This window comes from Pagrus major, chromosome 11, assembly GCF_040436345.1.
Source record: "Pagrus major chromosome 11, Pma_NU_1.0".
In the NCBI taxonomy this organism is placed as follows: Eukaryota; Metazoa; Chordata; class Actinopteri; order Spariformes; family Sparidae; genus Pagrus; species Pagrus major.
In genome coordinates this window covers 9,097,070-9,114,123 of record NC_133225.1, presented here as the reverse complement: position 1 = coordinate 9,114,123, position 17,054 = coordinate 9,097,070, and the positions used below count along the sequence as shown (strand labels likewise).

Genomic DNA, 17,054 nt, shown 5'->3' with positions numbered 1-17,054 from the left:
TTCCTGCAGGGTTTTTTGTGTTTTACTGATCTGATTGTGGCCTTTTTCACTGACAACATGTAGACATGTCAGGAGGGAACACATAGGCGTGAACTGTAAAATTAATAGACCTTATTTACACAGCAGCCATTTTCCTCAGACATCACGATCAGGGTGGGAAGGATAATGTCATACTGCCGTTTTCCAGGTTATATACACATACAGAATCTAACGAATAATGATCATTTCACCACTTCATGACTGATCAGCAGTTGAAAAGACAATGGAGAGTGAAAATCTGATGGTCATTGCTCCATATTTCAAGTTAAACCAAAATATCTGATAACTCATCAGCCTCTGCCAGACGTCAGCTAACGGTTAACGCTAACATTCAAAGCCACCTCCCAGCTAATGTTACTGTTTGAAAGTGATGATATCATGGGAAAGGTGTAAATTATTCTAACATATCAGCACACATCACTCTAAGAGGTTGAACACTAAAAGTAGCTAACAGGGTGTCAAATAATTTTTGTTTTTATGTTTGAAATATGGCCGACGTCCCTTCAGATTGACACTGTCCATCATTTCTTTTGTTGCTGATCAATCAGGAAGTAGTGAAATGAGAAATTGTCACCCACCCTGAGTGTGACGTCAGACGACAGCAGCCACTGTGCTCTCTTTGTTTCAGGGTCCTGGTACCGAGCAGGATCTGGCCCCCTGTCACGGGACACTGGAATAGCACAGAGCCATTTTTAATGTCATTAGTTACACCTGGGCTTCTCCTGCTATGGCACATCAAACCGTCTGCTATTGGACCGTTGCCTGTTGGACTGAGGATGGTTAATCAGCTTAGCTCCACTCATGAATTCACACAGAACCCCAGCAGCCTCGTATCGTGGCTCACATTTTTGCTCGGAGTAACCCGTTCACCGACAAACCATCTGTCATGAAGGGTTGTGTCAGTTTATCAGTAATGATATCACATTTCCTGTGGCAATCAAACTTCAGTCCGCTCATCAATGCACCACAGCTGGTAGTGCTGGATGGATGTGGTGCTCTCCATGCTGAAGCTAGAATCAGTCCAGTCTGTGTGCTTGTGCTGAGTTCACTCTTGAACTGTGAAATCCTAAAAAGCTACTGCCAGACTTAGTAAAAGACAAAGTGAGTAGAGGGTAACTGGCTTATTAATCAAGCTGCTAATCAGGCTGATTACACACGGCTGTACAGTCTTCTGCATCAGAAATGTTCATAATAAGCATGCTGTGAGCTGTGTGCACTCTGATGGGGATTTCAGCATGTCAAGCAGGGAGCTGACTGAAGTGCTGACTGTCTTTTCATCGGTTTTTTCCACAAAGACATTTGGAGAATCACAGGTGTAAATAATAAAATGAACAATGGCTGAATTAATTAAGCTGCTCACGTTTCATGGCTCTAGTATTGTGCACACTGGCTCGCTGTCATATCTCATTGGGAGGCTTGAATAGAGCAGAAGCTTCGTTAAAGGATAAATTCACCTAAAAATGGAAATTCAGTCATTATCTACTCGCCCCCACGCTGAGGAAAAGTCGGGAGAAGTTTCCCACAAAACATTTCTGGAGCTTCACAGTAAAACAGTGTTGCAGCGTTCTCTTAAACAACTGAAGTGGATGGAGACTAAAATATAAAATGTGAAGAACTTCAAAACAAACTACAGAGACCACATCAGCGCCAAAGATCCTTTGACAGCACGTCTCAGGTAAATTGATGTGTCTATGTGTAATTTGCAGCCTAATTTGCGTTATGTAAGCATTAATATGTTGTATTATTAACTAACACTGAGTTATCAGACTGTGTTAAAAGTAATGCCATCAATTAGCTCACATAAAAGAGGTCAGCTACGGTTAGAAACCGATATTATCAACTCTCCTGCAACATTAATTAGTCGGAAAAGCTCCTGTGTTCCTGTAAATGGATTTTGCTCGGCTGTCAGTGTTCATCTTCATCAAGTTGCTCTGAAAGTGATCTCAACGATATTGTTCCCTGCCGTCGTTGTCGTTATGGTGTGGACTCAAACATTTTAAACAATCTACTAAAAGTCATTGTTATATTTCTTGGTGCGGGTGGCCCTTAATCCAAGTCTTCAGAAGCCTCGAGATCCCAAATTGATTTGATAAGACGTCATTTGCACCTTTTTGTAAAACTTGCCTGGGCCTTTATTTTAGAAAAACATACACACATTTTATGTTCATGAAAGCTCTTTTTTATTATAATTATTTTGTAAAAGATACAAAAATATTTGGTTACATTTTACAAACTGTCGGCCTACCGGTTTAAAAGGCGCTAACGAGACAGTACTACACATGCAACATATGCAAGTCTGAGGCATTAATACAACATGTGTGCTCAACTGAAACACTCACAAGCAGTGTTACAAAAGCGTTTACAGTCACTGATAGAAGACAAAGAAGACAACATGAGAGACATCTTCATTAATATCAAGGTGTTAGACATCCAAGAGGTGTGAGACCGGATCAGTGAAGAGCTGTGACGTTCTGTTCTGGTGGTCTAACACGACAGCAGACAGCAGCGGCCGCCGCCCCGTCACCTCCCGTGGCACTGTAGACATGGCAGCTGTTGCCCTTAGCAACTGGCCCCAAGATGGCAGAGCCCAGAAAGACGGCGCTACAGTCTGTCAGAGTCCAGCCAGAAGGACAGGACACCTCGAACTGCAGGAGAACAGCAGCGGTGTTAAAAAGGTCTGAGGGGAAAGTTTTTAAGACATTTCTATCTACTTAAAATACTCACCTGATCTTTATCAGCGGATGTTTTCTCCAGCAGGTGGCACTCCAGAGGCGGAGCGTGGCAACGTTTCCGATCACCGTGTTGTGGACGGGAGCGAGACGAGATCCCAGCAGAGGGCCGAGATGTGCAGCCTGGAGAGAGACGAGACACTCGGTTAAACGCCGAGAGCATCGTCCATTAGTGATCCACCGTGAAGGTGATGAGCGAGAAATATGATGTAAACTAACAAACCTGCTCTTTATACTGCACACAATGCTGGTAATTATGGAGTACACTTTCTTTTCACAGCGACTGCCATGGAAACGAGCATAATCGACCAAGATGTTCCCAAGGCAGCCGCGTCAAAGCCTTGTATTCAGGCTTAAAGGACGGTTTGTGCGCAGCACAGCCACCGAGTTCATTCAGCAGTTTTCCCTTTCTTAGAAAATATTAGATGAGAAGATTCATTCGACTCTCACATGTAAAGCTAGTGGAGATGGTTAGCTTAGCTTAGCATAAGGACTGGAAATAGAGGGAAACTGCTAGCGTGTGTACCAGCATGCACAATCTGATCAATCTGTGTCGGTGTTGATCCTGCAACATCATAATTAACATGTTTTCCTAAACCTGACCTGAAGTATTTTTGTTGCCAGACAACGGAAAATAAGTGAGCTCAGAACTATGCACACTTGAGGAATCTTTAATCTTGCAGAAGACCGCGCGTGAGACTCACCAGTCGGGCGGTGCTGCGGGTCGACACACTCGTCATCTTGCCCCGACTCTGGACTAGCGCGGACCTGGCACTGCAGACCACTTATCACACAGCAGCGCGCCACGGCGTACACACCTTTACCTCTCGGACCATTGTGGGCAGCGCACTCCAGCTGCCTGCCTTTCACCTGTCAACACAAGTGAAGGGTTTTCAAACAGTAGACTCAGACAGAAGTGGTTTGAAATGACAACTTACAATGATAGAGTCTCCGGCGTGGAGACCGTCAGGACTGTAGCTGCTGCAGCTCATTATTTCCTCCTCCGCACGACAGCGACTGATAGCCCTGTCGGTGCTCGCGACCCCTGACCTCTCTGACCACACTGACCGGCACAGAAGCTCCTCATCTGCACACCCACACAGGAACAGAGTGTGAACTACTCACCGATGCTGTTTGTATGTGTGTGTGTGTGTTAAGAAGATTAAGTGAGTCACTTACTTTGCCTGTTGGCAGGCGGCATGGCTGCCACCAGGTTTGGAGTAACGAGACGATGTGTGTCAGACAGAGAGAGGAAGTTGATTGTGTTGCTGGTGGAATAACGCAGCATCGTCTGCAGGACCTGCACCGGTGACATGCTCTGATTGGACGACAGGATCACTGCTGCTATACCTACACATGCACGGTCCAAGAAATAAAACAGCTGCACACACAGATTGCTTTTTTGTGTTGTCTTAATTTTTACGTGTGTGTTTGCGTACCGGCAGCGTGTGCAGCGGCCTGCGAGGTTCCACTACGGGAGGTGAAACAGGTGCTGCAGTCGCTACTCGCACTAACGATGTCGTCACCAGGTGCAAACAGATCAACGCAGCGGCCGAAGTTGGTGCCACCCGCTCCCTGTGACATGAGCTGGTCCGCTGAGTTAACCGCTCCTACGGTGATGACCTGCACACGCACAAGAAGCAAAAGTAAGGGTTGTGTGTGAGAATACATCCATCGGGTTCTTTGAAACAAAGTGCTGTAACCTCAGGCTCTGAAGCAGGCGAGTAGAGGCAGGCGTCATCTCTGTAGTTCCCCGCAGCAGCGATGACCACGGCACCGTTGGCCACCATGTCCCGACAGGCGGCGTTTAATGAGCGACTGAAACCACCGATGAACGGCAGCAGAACAACCACGGCCTCTACTGGACGGGTCAGTAACGTTGCTCGGATGTACTCCATACCTTACAGGACAGGAGAGGGATGTTCAGAAAAGAAAATACACTTCACTTCAAGAACGGGAGAGTCGGGTGCAGAGCCAGAACTTCTGGAGGAATAAACACCCGGAGTAACATCAGATCCTGCTCTGACCTGGAAGCTGTTTACCGACGGGAGGAGAGCTCAGAGATTACTTGGGTATATCATACATGCACAACCAATGGGAAACGTTGGGTGGCATTGGTTACAAAAAAAATCTCCATGATCCCACAGTCCCTTGGAGTCCTACCTGCCAGAGCTCCTGACACGGTCCCTTTCCCCTGACAGTTGAGCACACGGACCAGGTTGACCACAGCGCCTCGAGCCACCCCGGAGTCCGACCCGCTCACGACCCCGGCCACGTGTGTGCCGTGACTGTCGCACTGACTGGCCTGTAGAGGAGAGACGTGCGAAAGCTTTGCAAACTGAGCTACAACGACAAATACGCAATTATCGTCGAAGTGCGGAGCTTCGATTGACGTGTGTTACCTGTCTATGAACTCTGACTCCGTCCTCCTCGGGGACGTTGTTGAAGTCTGTGATGAGCACTCGTCCTTCAACCTCTCTGTGAGAACTCTGAACACTGCCATCCATCAGATACACCTTCGCCTTCCCTCCATCATCTGCACCGGACAGAGGGTGTGTGGATTAGATATAAATTACTCCAGGGGCGTGTGTGTGTGTGTGTGTGTGTGTGTGTGTGTGTGTGTGTGACAGGGACGGACTCACTGGGTGGACTGTATGTGCCGTTTTCAGAGATGCCACCCTGAGACTGCAGTAACCTCTGGAGGTTCCAGGGGGCGCTCTGAGCGAAGATGGACGAGTCCTCCTCTATGTAGTGGACATGAGGGAGCTTCAGCGCCTGAAAGACACACAATCAACTTCTAAAGTATAAAATAAAGCCCGCACAGAAAGCTGATGAGTGTGAAACTGTCCATCTACTGCTGTAACCCCTTTCACTGTTCCATGTTTTATTTCTTTATATGAACCATCTTGTATTTATTAGTGCTTGTGTAGTGATTCCTCCCCGCAGGTGTCACTGCAGGAGCAGGTGAAGCTGTTACCAGGTCGAGGACGTCGCTGCTCATCTTGACCAGGAAGCCGTGCAGAGCTCCGGAGTACGTCTGCAGGATGTCCAGCAGCAGGTAACCTCTCCTGGCTGCTCTGGCTCTCAGCCTCCTGATGGTCCTCTGCACGTGAGACTCGTGCGCTCCCGGACGCAGGATGACCAGGTACTGACCGGGCATGCGCCACGCCGCCTGGAGGACACAGAGCGCAGAGGACGCTGAGTTCAGGTGCAGGAGACACGAAGCATGCTTGGGAAACTCAATAGATCCACTTTGTAATGGATAACTGGGTGTTTTTCTGTGTATCTGCTGATAATATTGCATAGATTAAAAAAATGGAAACTGGGGTATCCAGGTTGTGAGCGCGCATTTAGATGAAGGTTAATCTGCGTCCTCTGTCAATATCATTTTCTTCCAGCGAGATCAACCAACCAGAAAAGATTGCCACCTTGGTAAATGCTGCAAAGCATTGAAACAAACATAAAATAAATAAATAAACTACAGACTTATTGGTTTATTTTAATAACAAAGAGTGAAATCTGCAGTTGTACAAAATAGACGATGACGCCTTCAGACTACACAAACAGGTAACAGGCTGTTGGCACTCTGACAGAGGCTGGAAGTAACTAAGTAGGCGACATTTACTCAACTACTACTTAGGTACAATTTTGAGGTACTGATTTAATTCCATTTGGTGCGACGTTACACTTCTCCTCCGTTACATTTCAGACGGAAATGTTGCCCCTTTTCACTCCACTACTTTCATTTGATGAATTTAGTTACTAGTTACTTTCCAACTACAGCTCATACAGACTGTTATCAACAAATACATTGTGATTATTGATATATAAAGATATTATAAAGTATTTAAAATAAAGTGGCACGTATCTGTCAGCGATTATAATACTGTGTAATGTAATCTGGGATATTCTGCATTGTAAGTACTTTTACTTTTGGTACTTTAATGCCAGTACTTTTAAAAACAGAGTATTTGTACACTGTAGTGTCGCTACTTTTACTCGAGTAACTGATCAGAGTACTGTGCTTCCTCCACACCGCCGCTTGACACCCTCCTTGTTACCTTGTTGCACCTGAGGAGGTCGGCTGCGGGCTCGGCTCTGGTCTCAGGTTGGGTCCCGTCCTCTCGGATCAGATCCAGGATCATCTCGTCGTCCTCGGGGTAATCCTGCGCGCTCACGGTCAAAGATGCGCACAAACACAGCGCCCAGCCAATCCAGCCTGAGGTGCGACGCATTGTTTAAAAAAAAATAAAATAAATAAAAATCCCTCTTGGACTGTTTCCAGTACAAAATGATCAGATCAGATATTAAATCACACAGATTCACTCATTTATCTCAAGTCTGACTTATCCAGATGTGTTTGGTGCCTCCGACAGCTGCGCGTCCTGCGTGTGTGCCCGACAGTCACAGAGCGCCTCCAACCATCTATTCTCATTTTGGATTAAGAAAAAAAAAAAAAAAAAAAAAAATCCAACAATTGATTCTTATAATTCAAGGCGGGGACTGCTGACGTCTCTGGGGCTCACGCCACCGCTTTTGTATCGAATGATTGTCCTCCGTTAAAAACACCTCTTACTGTGGAGGAGTCATGTTTCATTCTCCCCACTGAACCAGCCAACCCTGTGATCATCTGAGGAAGCGTTTCCTTCTCACTCCTCAACTTTGTTTGTTGATGCTGTTCTAACATGTGTCACTTAATGTGAACAGCGTGACTCATGCGTGCAAGTGCAAGTATTGTGTTGTGTGTCTGAGCTGGTGATTGTGTGCAGAAGAAGCTGGTCACGAGATGTGTCCTTTATTTTGATTATTTTACAAATCATTCTACTCATGAAGATCAGTTTAATCATCATGAAAAGTACAAACTCAGCCCATGACAGCAGTTACATAATGTCCTCTGTGGCTCTTAAGAGTTTGGAGAACATGGTGATGATGTCAGGGCTCCAACAGTGAACATGTAAATGTGCTCTCAGACAGAGCGTGGACACCATTTTAGTTTGTGCTGCAACAATAATGATGGGAATCTGAATTTTCTGCATCTCTGAGTTTCTACAGTTATGCAACTCCATCTGTAGTAAAAGAAAAAAAAAAGTCAAGCATGGAAGAAATCATCAGAGGATGGGGTAGGCTGGTTAGAAACGTAATGTTGTGATAGTTACGGAGCAACGTTAGCATTAACTTCGGTCTCTGTAATATATAATATCTGACTGCTCCACGATGTCCACCAGCTGGACGCTTCCTGTGTCTGTCTGCTGTCTGGTGCTGAGCTGGAAATCGCACAACGAGAGCCGACAGAGTGAACCTGAAGGCTAGTGTTGTGGGCTGGACAGCCAAACAGTGAGCAGAAACTCAATATGAAGCTCTGTTTGCAGATTAGAGCAACATTTCTCTGTTGGTTCATCAGTACCAGTGACCCCTGCCAAGTCGTCACATTGTTTTCTCATCGCCATGTTGTGCATTAATGTCAATTTATAGATCACAAACTGGCAAGAGACGACAAATTTGTAACTGAAACAGAGCACCACATCAGCCATTAAAGGTGCCCTGTAGAGGGTTTGACCACTAGGAGGACCATGGAGCAACGAGTGTTTGTATTGAGTGTGCACACAAGGACATACACGTACACGTTACAGATTCCTGCCTCCAGTTTTCATTTTTAGTTTACACATTAAAGTGTGTTAACAGGTCTTGGGGAGTCCTGCATATGTGGAAAAAGTATTATTAAGCCTTTTGTGGCTCCAGAGGAGGCAGCATGTGATCTGATGTCACTCAGAGTTGCACCAGGTTTTGAAAAGCAGTCCACTGGTCTTAATTACACTCCTATAACACTGTTGGACTCATCGTGGACAGTTTAAAAACAAGTGGATACAGCACACATTCTTCTTTATTTTCCAAGACCTGGTGCCTACATTACCCACAATGCAACTTAGCCACTGAGTGACATCACTGGAGGCAGTTTATCAGATTACATGCAGCTTCCTCTGGAGCCACAAAAGGCTTTATGCTACTCCACAAGACCTGTAAACACACTTTAATAGTTAGTTTGTTTACAAGGAACTCATCAGGGGACCTTTAGGGTTACAATAATTGGGCTTTTCTTGGCTGGGAGCTTGTAATGAATGAAGCTATTGAGTTGCATCATGGGAATTGTAGGATCCATCCTTTTTAGATCTTGACTCGCGCTTCCCAACTTTGAGAAAGTTGCTGCAATATATCTTTAATCACATTATTGGTGATTATAAGTATATTTCCCTGCTTAAAACTGGGCTGTCTAGGCAGTAGAGGGATACAAATATTTTTTTAAATTGGTGCTACATGACCACAGAAAACAGAGGAAAAGGGTTGTGGTATTTCCTTCTGCTCAAAGAATAACCAGATGACCCGTTTTACGTCATTTGGCAGATTTTTGCCAGTAAAAGAGGAGCAACGTGGAGAGAATATAATGTTTATTTACATAAACTTCAACATCGTAGTGATACAAAAAGACTGGTTGTATTTCAGAAAAGTTCCTGTTTAATTAAAATGTAGGTCAATGCAGTGTCCGCCACACACACACACACACACACACACACACACACTCTCACTCTCTCTCTCTCTCTCTCTCTCTCTCTCTCTCTCTCTCTCTCTCTCTCTCTCTCTCTCTGTCATATAGTAAATAGTGCCATCTTCTGGAACTAACATGCAAAATACTGTACATTCAACTTTATTGACTCAACACTGATACACAGTGAAGTTTTGCACAGCTGTTGCTCAGTCACATTCAAACAGCCTCATGTGAGAGCGACGCTGTCATTTTAGTAAAAGACCGTCCTGTCCTGAGTTGTTCTGATGAGCAGTCCTCTGATGATGGCTTCCTTCCCTCAGACCAGGTGCAGCGTGGGGCAGCTGTGACACCGGCTCCTCTGAGCTTCAAGAAGAAGTCTGCTGCTACTCCACTTTTGGCCAGAGGAACCTGGCAGAGCCTCTGCATGCCTAAAATTAAAACCAAAAGGGGGGGGAGGAGAGGGGAGAGACAGAAATAGAAGTCTAGTTCCAGTATTTTGTCCTCATTTCCTTACTTTTTTTTGTAATTTGGGGGAGGGTTCTGCTGAGCAGGCATGTCTTTATCTGGAACATTCACATAGTCAAAAAATGCAGGAAGTGAGCTCCCCGCTGGCCACGACACTGAGGCTCAAGTGCTTTAATCATGGGAACATTAGCGGTCCTTGTTATTCCTTCTCTGTCCCCGCCCTCCAACTTATCTGCCCTACAGTATGCAGCACCAACCTTCAGACCACCATCTCTCCTTATGACTCTCTTCCACTTCACCTCCCTCCTCTTCTCCATTACATCAGCATTAATTTCCCAGTAAAGATAATAACATTAGTATCTACAGTGTCTTAGTGCAGATACTTCCTCCCCTCAGACACATTACCCTCCTCCTGTCGCCAATTCGCCCACTACATGATGGTCGCTTAGCATCCAGAGATACACAGACTGACCACAGAGAGATCACGGAGGACTGGATGAACACCCGCTAGTCTGTGGGCCATTAGGAAAGAGTGTGTGTGTGTTCGTGGAAAGTGTGTGTGAGAAAGTACCTTTCGTCTCTTGCTCCGTCTGCAGTGCACGCTAGATCCTGTCGACTTTTCTCCTGATTCTCAGGAGCCAGAATGACCTGACAAACACACACTCTTCTGAGTTACAGCATTCACATGTCATGTCTCGTGTCTTTCTCCAAGCCCATATCTACCTTTGGATAGCACTGGCACAGGCTCCACACAGTCCCCAAGCACACCATGCTGACGCCGAGGACGCATACTGTGGCGTAGACGTGCGGCCGCTCCTGAGTCATGATGAAGAGGCCGACCGCCGCCACACACAGCCCCGCCGCTATCAGGCCGTACCTGTAAGGTTTCCCTTCTACCATCGCTGCTGGATAATAAAGCTCTTGTTTGTGTAAACTTCAGACACCTGTCGAACAATGAGGAAAGATTTGGTGTTGTTCTGTGTCGAGGCTTGAAGGTGAGGGCGGAGAAAGCACAGTTAGGGTTCCACTCTGCTGCTTATTACCGCCTGCAGACAGCTTGCTCAGGTCAGGTATAAAATTGCAGGTGTGTGTGTACCTGATAGGTCACCTTGCCTCAAGCTGCCGGCAAAAAATGAGACTCGCAGCTGAGCTTCTGCACGGCATTGAGCTGACTGTTTATGTTTGCTCGGTTTGGACGCGATTTTAAATACATTTCTCCGCCCTTCCCGGGTTTCCCTCTTTTAAATAAACAATCCATTATTTCTAAATGCGACACCACCCACAGGGAGCTCTGCAGCTATCCATTAAGTCAAGTTTATAGTAACATCACAACATAGCACTGACAGTGGACATTCTGCAAACACGGGATACAAAGCTGAAAGATAAATACCACAGGATTGTTGACATTCTGCTGTCACTGGTTAAGGCACTTTGCATTTGAGTAAGCTGTCAATGAAACATGTACAAAGTTATGACAGGAAATAGTGCAGATACAAAGAGGAGCTGTGTAGCTGTGAGGGAAGGTCTTATCGTGCTGTGCAGCCACAGTAGTAGGTCACATAAATTCAAGCAGGCCAATAAAATATCCTAATTAGATGTCAGGAAGCTTGCAGCCAAACTGTTGACTGGAATCCCTTCACTTTGTTGTAAAAGTTACATAATCCTGGTCTCAAGAAAGGCCCTTTAGTGTAGAGCGCGATGCAGTTGTGGTGATCATTCCAATTGCTTTCGCAATCAATCACAGCACACTCTTGTAGGAGACACAGGCCGCGCTGGTTCACGGTCCGCACAACTAAGTCTTTAACCAGCTGCAGTCTTGGCTTGTGCTTCAGGGTGGCTGACTTAAGGCACAGAAGGAGGCCAGCGAGTTCATCCATAGCACCGACTGTTCCTACAAGGCTCTTCGCTGAGAACCAAAGACAAAAGGCACTGACACAAAGTAAAGATGTCCGCCAGAGCCAGAGGTTAAAGTTGCTCGCCGCGCTCCTGGCTCTTCATCACTGTGTCGTAGGATGGAGGCGGCTCCATTGTCCAGGGCGGAGGGGTGGACGGGAGAGGAGGTTCGGGATCCGGTATCCTGCTGACAGAGTCCTCTGACATCTCCCGACGAATTCGGTCCAACCTCCTGAAGAAGGAGAGAGAGCGAGAGAAAAGGACTTACACTTCAACTCCTGTCGGTGTTCACATTGCACCTAGCACCAGAACTTCTGGAGTACAGACGTGGTTTTATTTAGTTTTCTTGCCAACATTTTTGGGTCCACATCATGTTGTCTGACATGGTTCAAGTTAAAATCAGATAAGAATATCACTGAAAATGAACAACTGTTTTTCTAACAGGAAATATTCAGGCGCCTGGTATTTTTGTGACCTCCGTATACCCCTGCCTGAGAGTAACAGGGACAAAAACTCATTATAGTTCTTTATTTCCTTATTTACACCAACTTTATGCGTATAGAATAGAAAAAAAACACGAGTTTAGGTGGAAAAAAAGCCTGTTCATAGAGCAAAATGCATAAACTGCATAAGCTTTCACAATTTACACCTCCTGTAAGAGAAAGTGGGTCACTTGTCTACACGATCACTCGTTGGCTGTTGTAGGTTTTAGGACGGGCATAGAAGTTCCCAAATAAGTTGCTTAGGTGGATCTAGTGGGCATTTGGGAATAAGAGAAGACTGTTTTTGTTGCAGTTTGACGCACTACTGACACTTTGTAGCTGCTAGTTTATTAGCTTGTTTGTTGATTGTACCTTGCTACTGTGGTTTTATCTTGTAATGGTTTGCATGAACCTAAGCTGTGGCCTTCTTGCTTAGCTGCGATTGTATTATCTGACGAACTAGCAAGGTGCTTAGTTTTAACATTAACTCACACTTCAACTCATTTAAGGAGCAACACTTGAACTCCTTTGAGCAACCGCAGTACTGATTACACTGTCTAACACTTCAAATCTTGTCAGTTGTATTTATTGTCAACTCCTTTCAGCAACTCCACTTTATCTTGCACCTTAACTCATTTGACAATTACACTTGAAACTGGTAGTGAACCTGTTTTTAGAGATTACACTCTAACTTCCACTTCGACTCATTTCAGTGCTTGCACTTCAACTGACAGTCACCTCCTTTGAGCAACCGCACTTTATCTTACACCTCAACTCCTCTGAGGACTAATTCTTGCAACTGATAATCAACTCCGTTTAGTTGTTGAACTTTAACTCCCACCACAACTTCCGTTCTCCTTTCAGAACTTGCACTTCAACTCATTTCAGCAGCAACACTTCAACTGAGGAACCCCAGGATATCTGACACCTCAACTCCTCTCAGCATTTGCACTTCAGCTGATAGCAGAACTTCAATCACTCCGACACTTCAACATCTTTTAGCGATTTACATTTCATCCAACACTTCAACTCTTGTCAGTGTTTATACATCTGATTGCCAAGTCATTTCACGAACCACAGTTTATCTTGAACTTCCATTAATTTCAGCAGTAACACTTCAACTAACGACTTCACTGAGCAGCCACACTTTATCTTCCACATCAACTCTATTCAGCACATGCGCTTCAACTGATAGACGAGCCCTTTCAGTGATCACTTTTCAGCCGAAACTTCAACTTCTCTCTTCAGTTTTTTGGGTCTTGACTTGGCCTGGGTGGCTGGCTCAAGCCCAGCACGGACAGTTCACCTCCTGGGCACTACTGAGGTGGCAAGGCACTGAATCTTAAAGTGTGTGGCAGTCCCATCTCCTCCCACGACTGCACGTCCACGTGTCGTGTGCGTACATGTCTGACTGTAAAATCGAGAAAAAAATGTATTTCCTTCTCTTCTTTTATACTTTAATTCAGAATTTCAGTTCCTACACTTGAGATCACTTCAGTAAAGTCTTCTTTGGATATTTAATCACGCTCTCACTCATCCAACAAGTTCACTCTCCTTCAGCTGCTCCTTGACTAACAGCTTTTCCGGTAATGCATTTCAATATTCCAGCGTACACACCGCATTTCCTTCAGGAAATGCACTCTGTTGTTGCATATCATTCCCCTGTGATCATTTTATGGCTTCGTTCTCTAATCCCTCAAACAAAACTTTACACAGTCCGCGTCTCACATCAAAAAGATAGCTGAGGTTTAGAGATACTGATCATTCTGAGCTTCATTAGTGTCTGGAGGTAGAAAAACCCCCGATGATGGAAACTGTGCTCCTGGCATCTCTCTTCCTCGGGGCCGGACAATGAGCAGAGCACGTCTTGTTTAAATTCACAAGGCTCTCACAGATTACCTCAGACAATGCCAGGGGGAGTCTGTCAGCCACATGCATGTGTGGCTGCTGTTTTCTCCATGACCTACTTCTATAATCAGTCCATAATCAAAAAATCGCTCGCTTTCCAATTCTCAGTGTCGCAAGTCCAGTGTTTGCAAGTTCCTAATGCGCTTCGCTGCTCTTTGTCAAACTGTTCGCTATAACTTATACGAGGTGATGTGTCCAAGAGATCTGTTCAACAGCGAGAACGTTTCTCAGATCATCTCCCTGCACGGTGTGTTCTGGTTTTTCTCTGTATGTGTGTTTATTCAGCTCGAACAACACAAGGGAAGCCTGAAAAGGTCTTCTCCCAATGTTTAAGATGGCAGGCTTGGTTTGTATAAATTAAAAAGGGCTTTTCTAAGTCTGTTGTCCCAACCCTTGGAGCCAGAATAGCACGGCTCCAAGAATGGCAGTACCATTCAGTGGATCAAGGCCAAACAGGAATATGTCAAGAACTGCTGGATGGATTGCCATGAAACTTGTCATCAGAGCATTTACGCAGAAATCCACGTATTGCCAGCTTGTTGAGACGCCTGAACACTATGCTAGAAGCTATGGAATAAGTCTACGACTTTGTGATGAACAGAAGTACAAACAGAAGTACTACACGTCCATGTACGCATCCAATTGGGAGTCTTGTCAGGTTGTGAACCCTTAATTGCCTTAAATTCTGTCCACTTTAATGCTTGTTATAGACCCCAGGGCGTCTGTTCTGCTTCCTTCTACAATTTCCAATCCCCCTGACCCCAGAGAGCGGCCCCTACCTCTGGCTGGGAACCACAGCTTCTTGCGAATCCCGCACACATTTCTTGAGAAAATGCATAAACCTAAAAACATCTGCGCTTGAAGCATTGTGGTGCCTACCTCTGTATAGCCATGGACTGCCGTGGGCTGAAGCGTGTGCCTGTGCGGGGGTGCAGGAGGAAGTGTCCGGGCACGGCCACCTGGAGATTCCTCATGGCCATGCAGACTCCACTGACCAGCAGGCCCACGCCCCCCAGGCCCAGGAAGAGTCCTACTCCGAACAGTGGGGCCGAATGGTAGGGCAGACCCACGCACAGGGCCAGGACCCCCCCAACAGACAGCAGCAGCATGCCCAGACAGAGCAGCATGCCCTGAGGGAGCGGCATCTCCAGGGAAGCGAGTTCTCCCAGCTACAGCTGCAGCACCTCCACTTCAGCAGCAGTCAGTCTGCAGGGGGGGAGAGAGGAGGTGTGTGTGTGTGTGTGTGTGTGTGTGTGTGTGTGTGTGTGTGTGTGTGTGTGTGTGTGACAGAGGAAGAAGTAAGCAGAAGCAAAATGAAACTGACTGAAGGGGTTAAAACCTGGATATCAAAGCAACATGTAAACCATCTTTACGCACACCGATCCTCTCTCTACCTGATAGGAAGTCGCTGGTTCAGGAGGTGCGTGAACCGAAACCTTCATCATCTCTTCTCTCCTCTTCATCAACTTTCACTCACTCATAACCCCGTATGACGCCCACCAGAGCTCCCCGACCAAAACTCAATAAAAGCACAGCTCCTCTCCGCTTCGGTCCGCGTTTCCTCCCCTCCCCGCCGCGCCTCTCTCATTCTGGGCTCCTCCACCGACGCGTCGCCCCTCTCTCTCCCTCCCTCTCTCTCTCTCTCCACCGGAGAAGAAGCAGCACATCCGGTGTTTGGGAGCGATTACAGCACCGAAAATCCGTCGGAGAGGAGTTGGTGTCGCATGTGGGCCGGGCACTGTTTGGTTTTCATCTGGCCACAGCAGCAGCAGCAGCAGCAGAGCCGAGCGCTGCGAGGAAGTGTTGTGTTGTTTTTTTTTATGAGGAAGGCTTTTTCAGTGACGAGGAGGAGGAATGGGAGGGCAGGGCGCTCTGAACATTGTCACTTTGCCTCTGTTTGGGCAAGCTGTTTGCACAAGGAGAGAATTATAGTCCCCCTCCTGTCATCTATGAGCCGATAAAGGCTGCAAACAAAAAGAGGGACTGTGTGTTTTTTGAGCTGAGGGTGGAGCTTTGCTGGGGGTGGAGCAGGAGGATCCTCACTGGGGTTACTATTGGGGTGCTGCGAGAGGATTGTTATCACTGTTATCGATTATGAAAGAGTTGGGGAGGCGGTTCAGTAACGTGTGAAAGTCATTTGGCTGAAAATGATCGACAACAGATGCTTCAGTAACTGAAAATGTGAATTTTTATCTTGTTGCTTGAAGCCCTCAGTCGCTCATCGACTTCTCAAACTTGTAAATGCCCCTTTAACTTTGTTCCAATCTGATATCGCTAAATACATATCATTAAAATCAGACCTACTATGCTTCTTTAAAAGTATTATTGTGTGTTATATATGTTCTTGATCATGTAAAACATCTTGAAAGTTAAAAAGGTCAAAGCCCAACCGAAGCTCCTCTCTCCCACGGAAAACACTGCTCCTGAAACGCCTCGTCAGTAGTCCCGCCTTTAATTCTGTGACTCTGTGACATCACGCTACATCACAATGTCACATTTTTGCATGCTTTATGCTCAGTGGCGAGGTCGGCAGCTAAGAATTGATTTAGCACAGCTGCTCAGGCGTGTGTGAGCTGACCAATCAGAGCAGACTGGGTGTTCAGGAGGAGGGGCCTTAAAGAGACAGGACTGGGCGGTGTGAGAAAACTGATGTGTTTTTTTGAGCACTGAAGCATGTAAACTTAATCTGGTGGTACCCAAAATAAAATTATGGAACTGAAAATGATCATAAGTACGTTGAAAGAACTCACCGTTGACTTCTGGTTTCAAACTGGACACAAACATCACAACACAGGACTTCCACAGAGCCCCTTTAACTCCTCCACGAGAGACACTTGATGCTCTCTGCAATTAGGTGGAAGAAATATGTATATATACTGATGTCGGCGTCTGCAATCAGTCAAAATTAGTTGGAAAATGTCGGCGTATCGAATATCGCCAACAAATCCACTCGGATATCAAATACAATCCAATATCGTGCATTCCTAAACCAGAACA

At 46.0% G+C, this 17,054-nt stretch overlaps 3 protein-coding genes across 3 annotated transcripts; all 3 read right to left on the bottom strand.

Annotated features, from left to right (window-relative positions):
• Positions 1-2,205: 2,205 nt before the first annotated feature.
• On the bottom strand, positions 2,206-7,184 carry pcsk9 (proprotein convertase subtilisin/kexin type 9). The gene is made up of 12 exons (XM_073476589.1): positions 6,830-7,184; positions 5,746-5,940; positions 5,411-5,543; positions 5,171-5,304; positions 4,932-5,073; positions 4,472-4,668; positions 4,208-4,391; positions 3,948-4,118; positions 3,707-3,855; positions 3,473-3,638; positions 2,764-2,891; positions 2,206-2,684 (listed from the first exon to the last, which is right to left on the bottom strand). The coding sequence occupies exons 1-12, from the start codon at positions 7,001-7,003 to the stop codon at positions 2,490-2,492; spliced, it is 1,968 nt and encodes a 655-aa protein (XP_073332690.1). The 5' UTR covers positions 7,004-7,184; the 3' UTR covers positions 2,206-2,489.
• Positions 7,185-9,398: 2,214 nt separating this feature from the next.
• On the bottom strand, positions 9,399-10,992 carry bsnd (barttin CLCNK type accessory subunit beta). Its single transcript, XM_073475794.1, has 3 exons — positions 10,498-10,992; positions 10,346-10,422; positions 9,399-9,737 (listed from the first exon to the last, which is right to left on the bottom strand). The coding sequence occupies exons 1-3, from the start codon at positions 10,672-10,674 to the stop codon at positions 9,626-9,628; spliced, it is 366 nt and encodes a 121-aa protein (XP_073331895.1). The 5' UTR covers positions 10,675-10,992; the 3' UTR covers positions 9,399-9,625.
• An 80-nt stretch (positions 10,993-11,072) lies between these two features.
• On the bottom strand, positions 11,073-15,953 carry LOC141004355 (uncharacterized). The gene is made up of 3 exons (XM_073475793.1): positions 15,452-15,953; positions 14,937-15,263; positions 11,073-11,899 (listed from the first exon to the last, which is right to left on the bottom strand). Exons 2-3 carry the CDS (start codon positions 15,200-15,202, stop codon positions 11,740-11,742), a joined length of 426 nt encoding a protein of 141 aa, XP_073331894.1. The 5' UTR covers positions 15,203-15,263; positions 15,452-15,953; the 3' UTR covers positions 11,073-11,739.
• Positions 15,954-17,054: the final 1,101 nt, after the last annotated feature.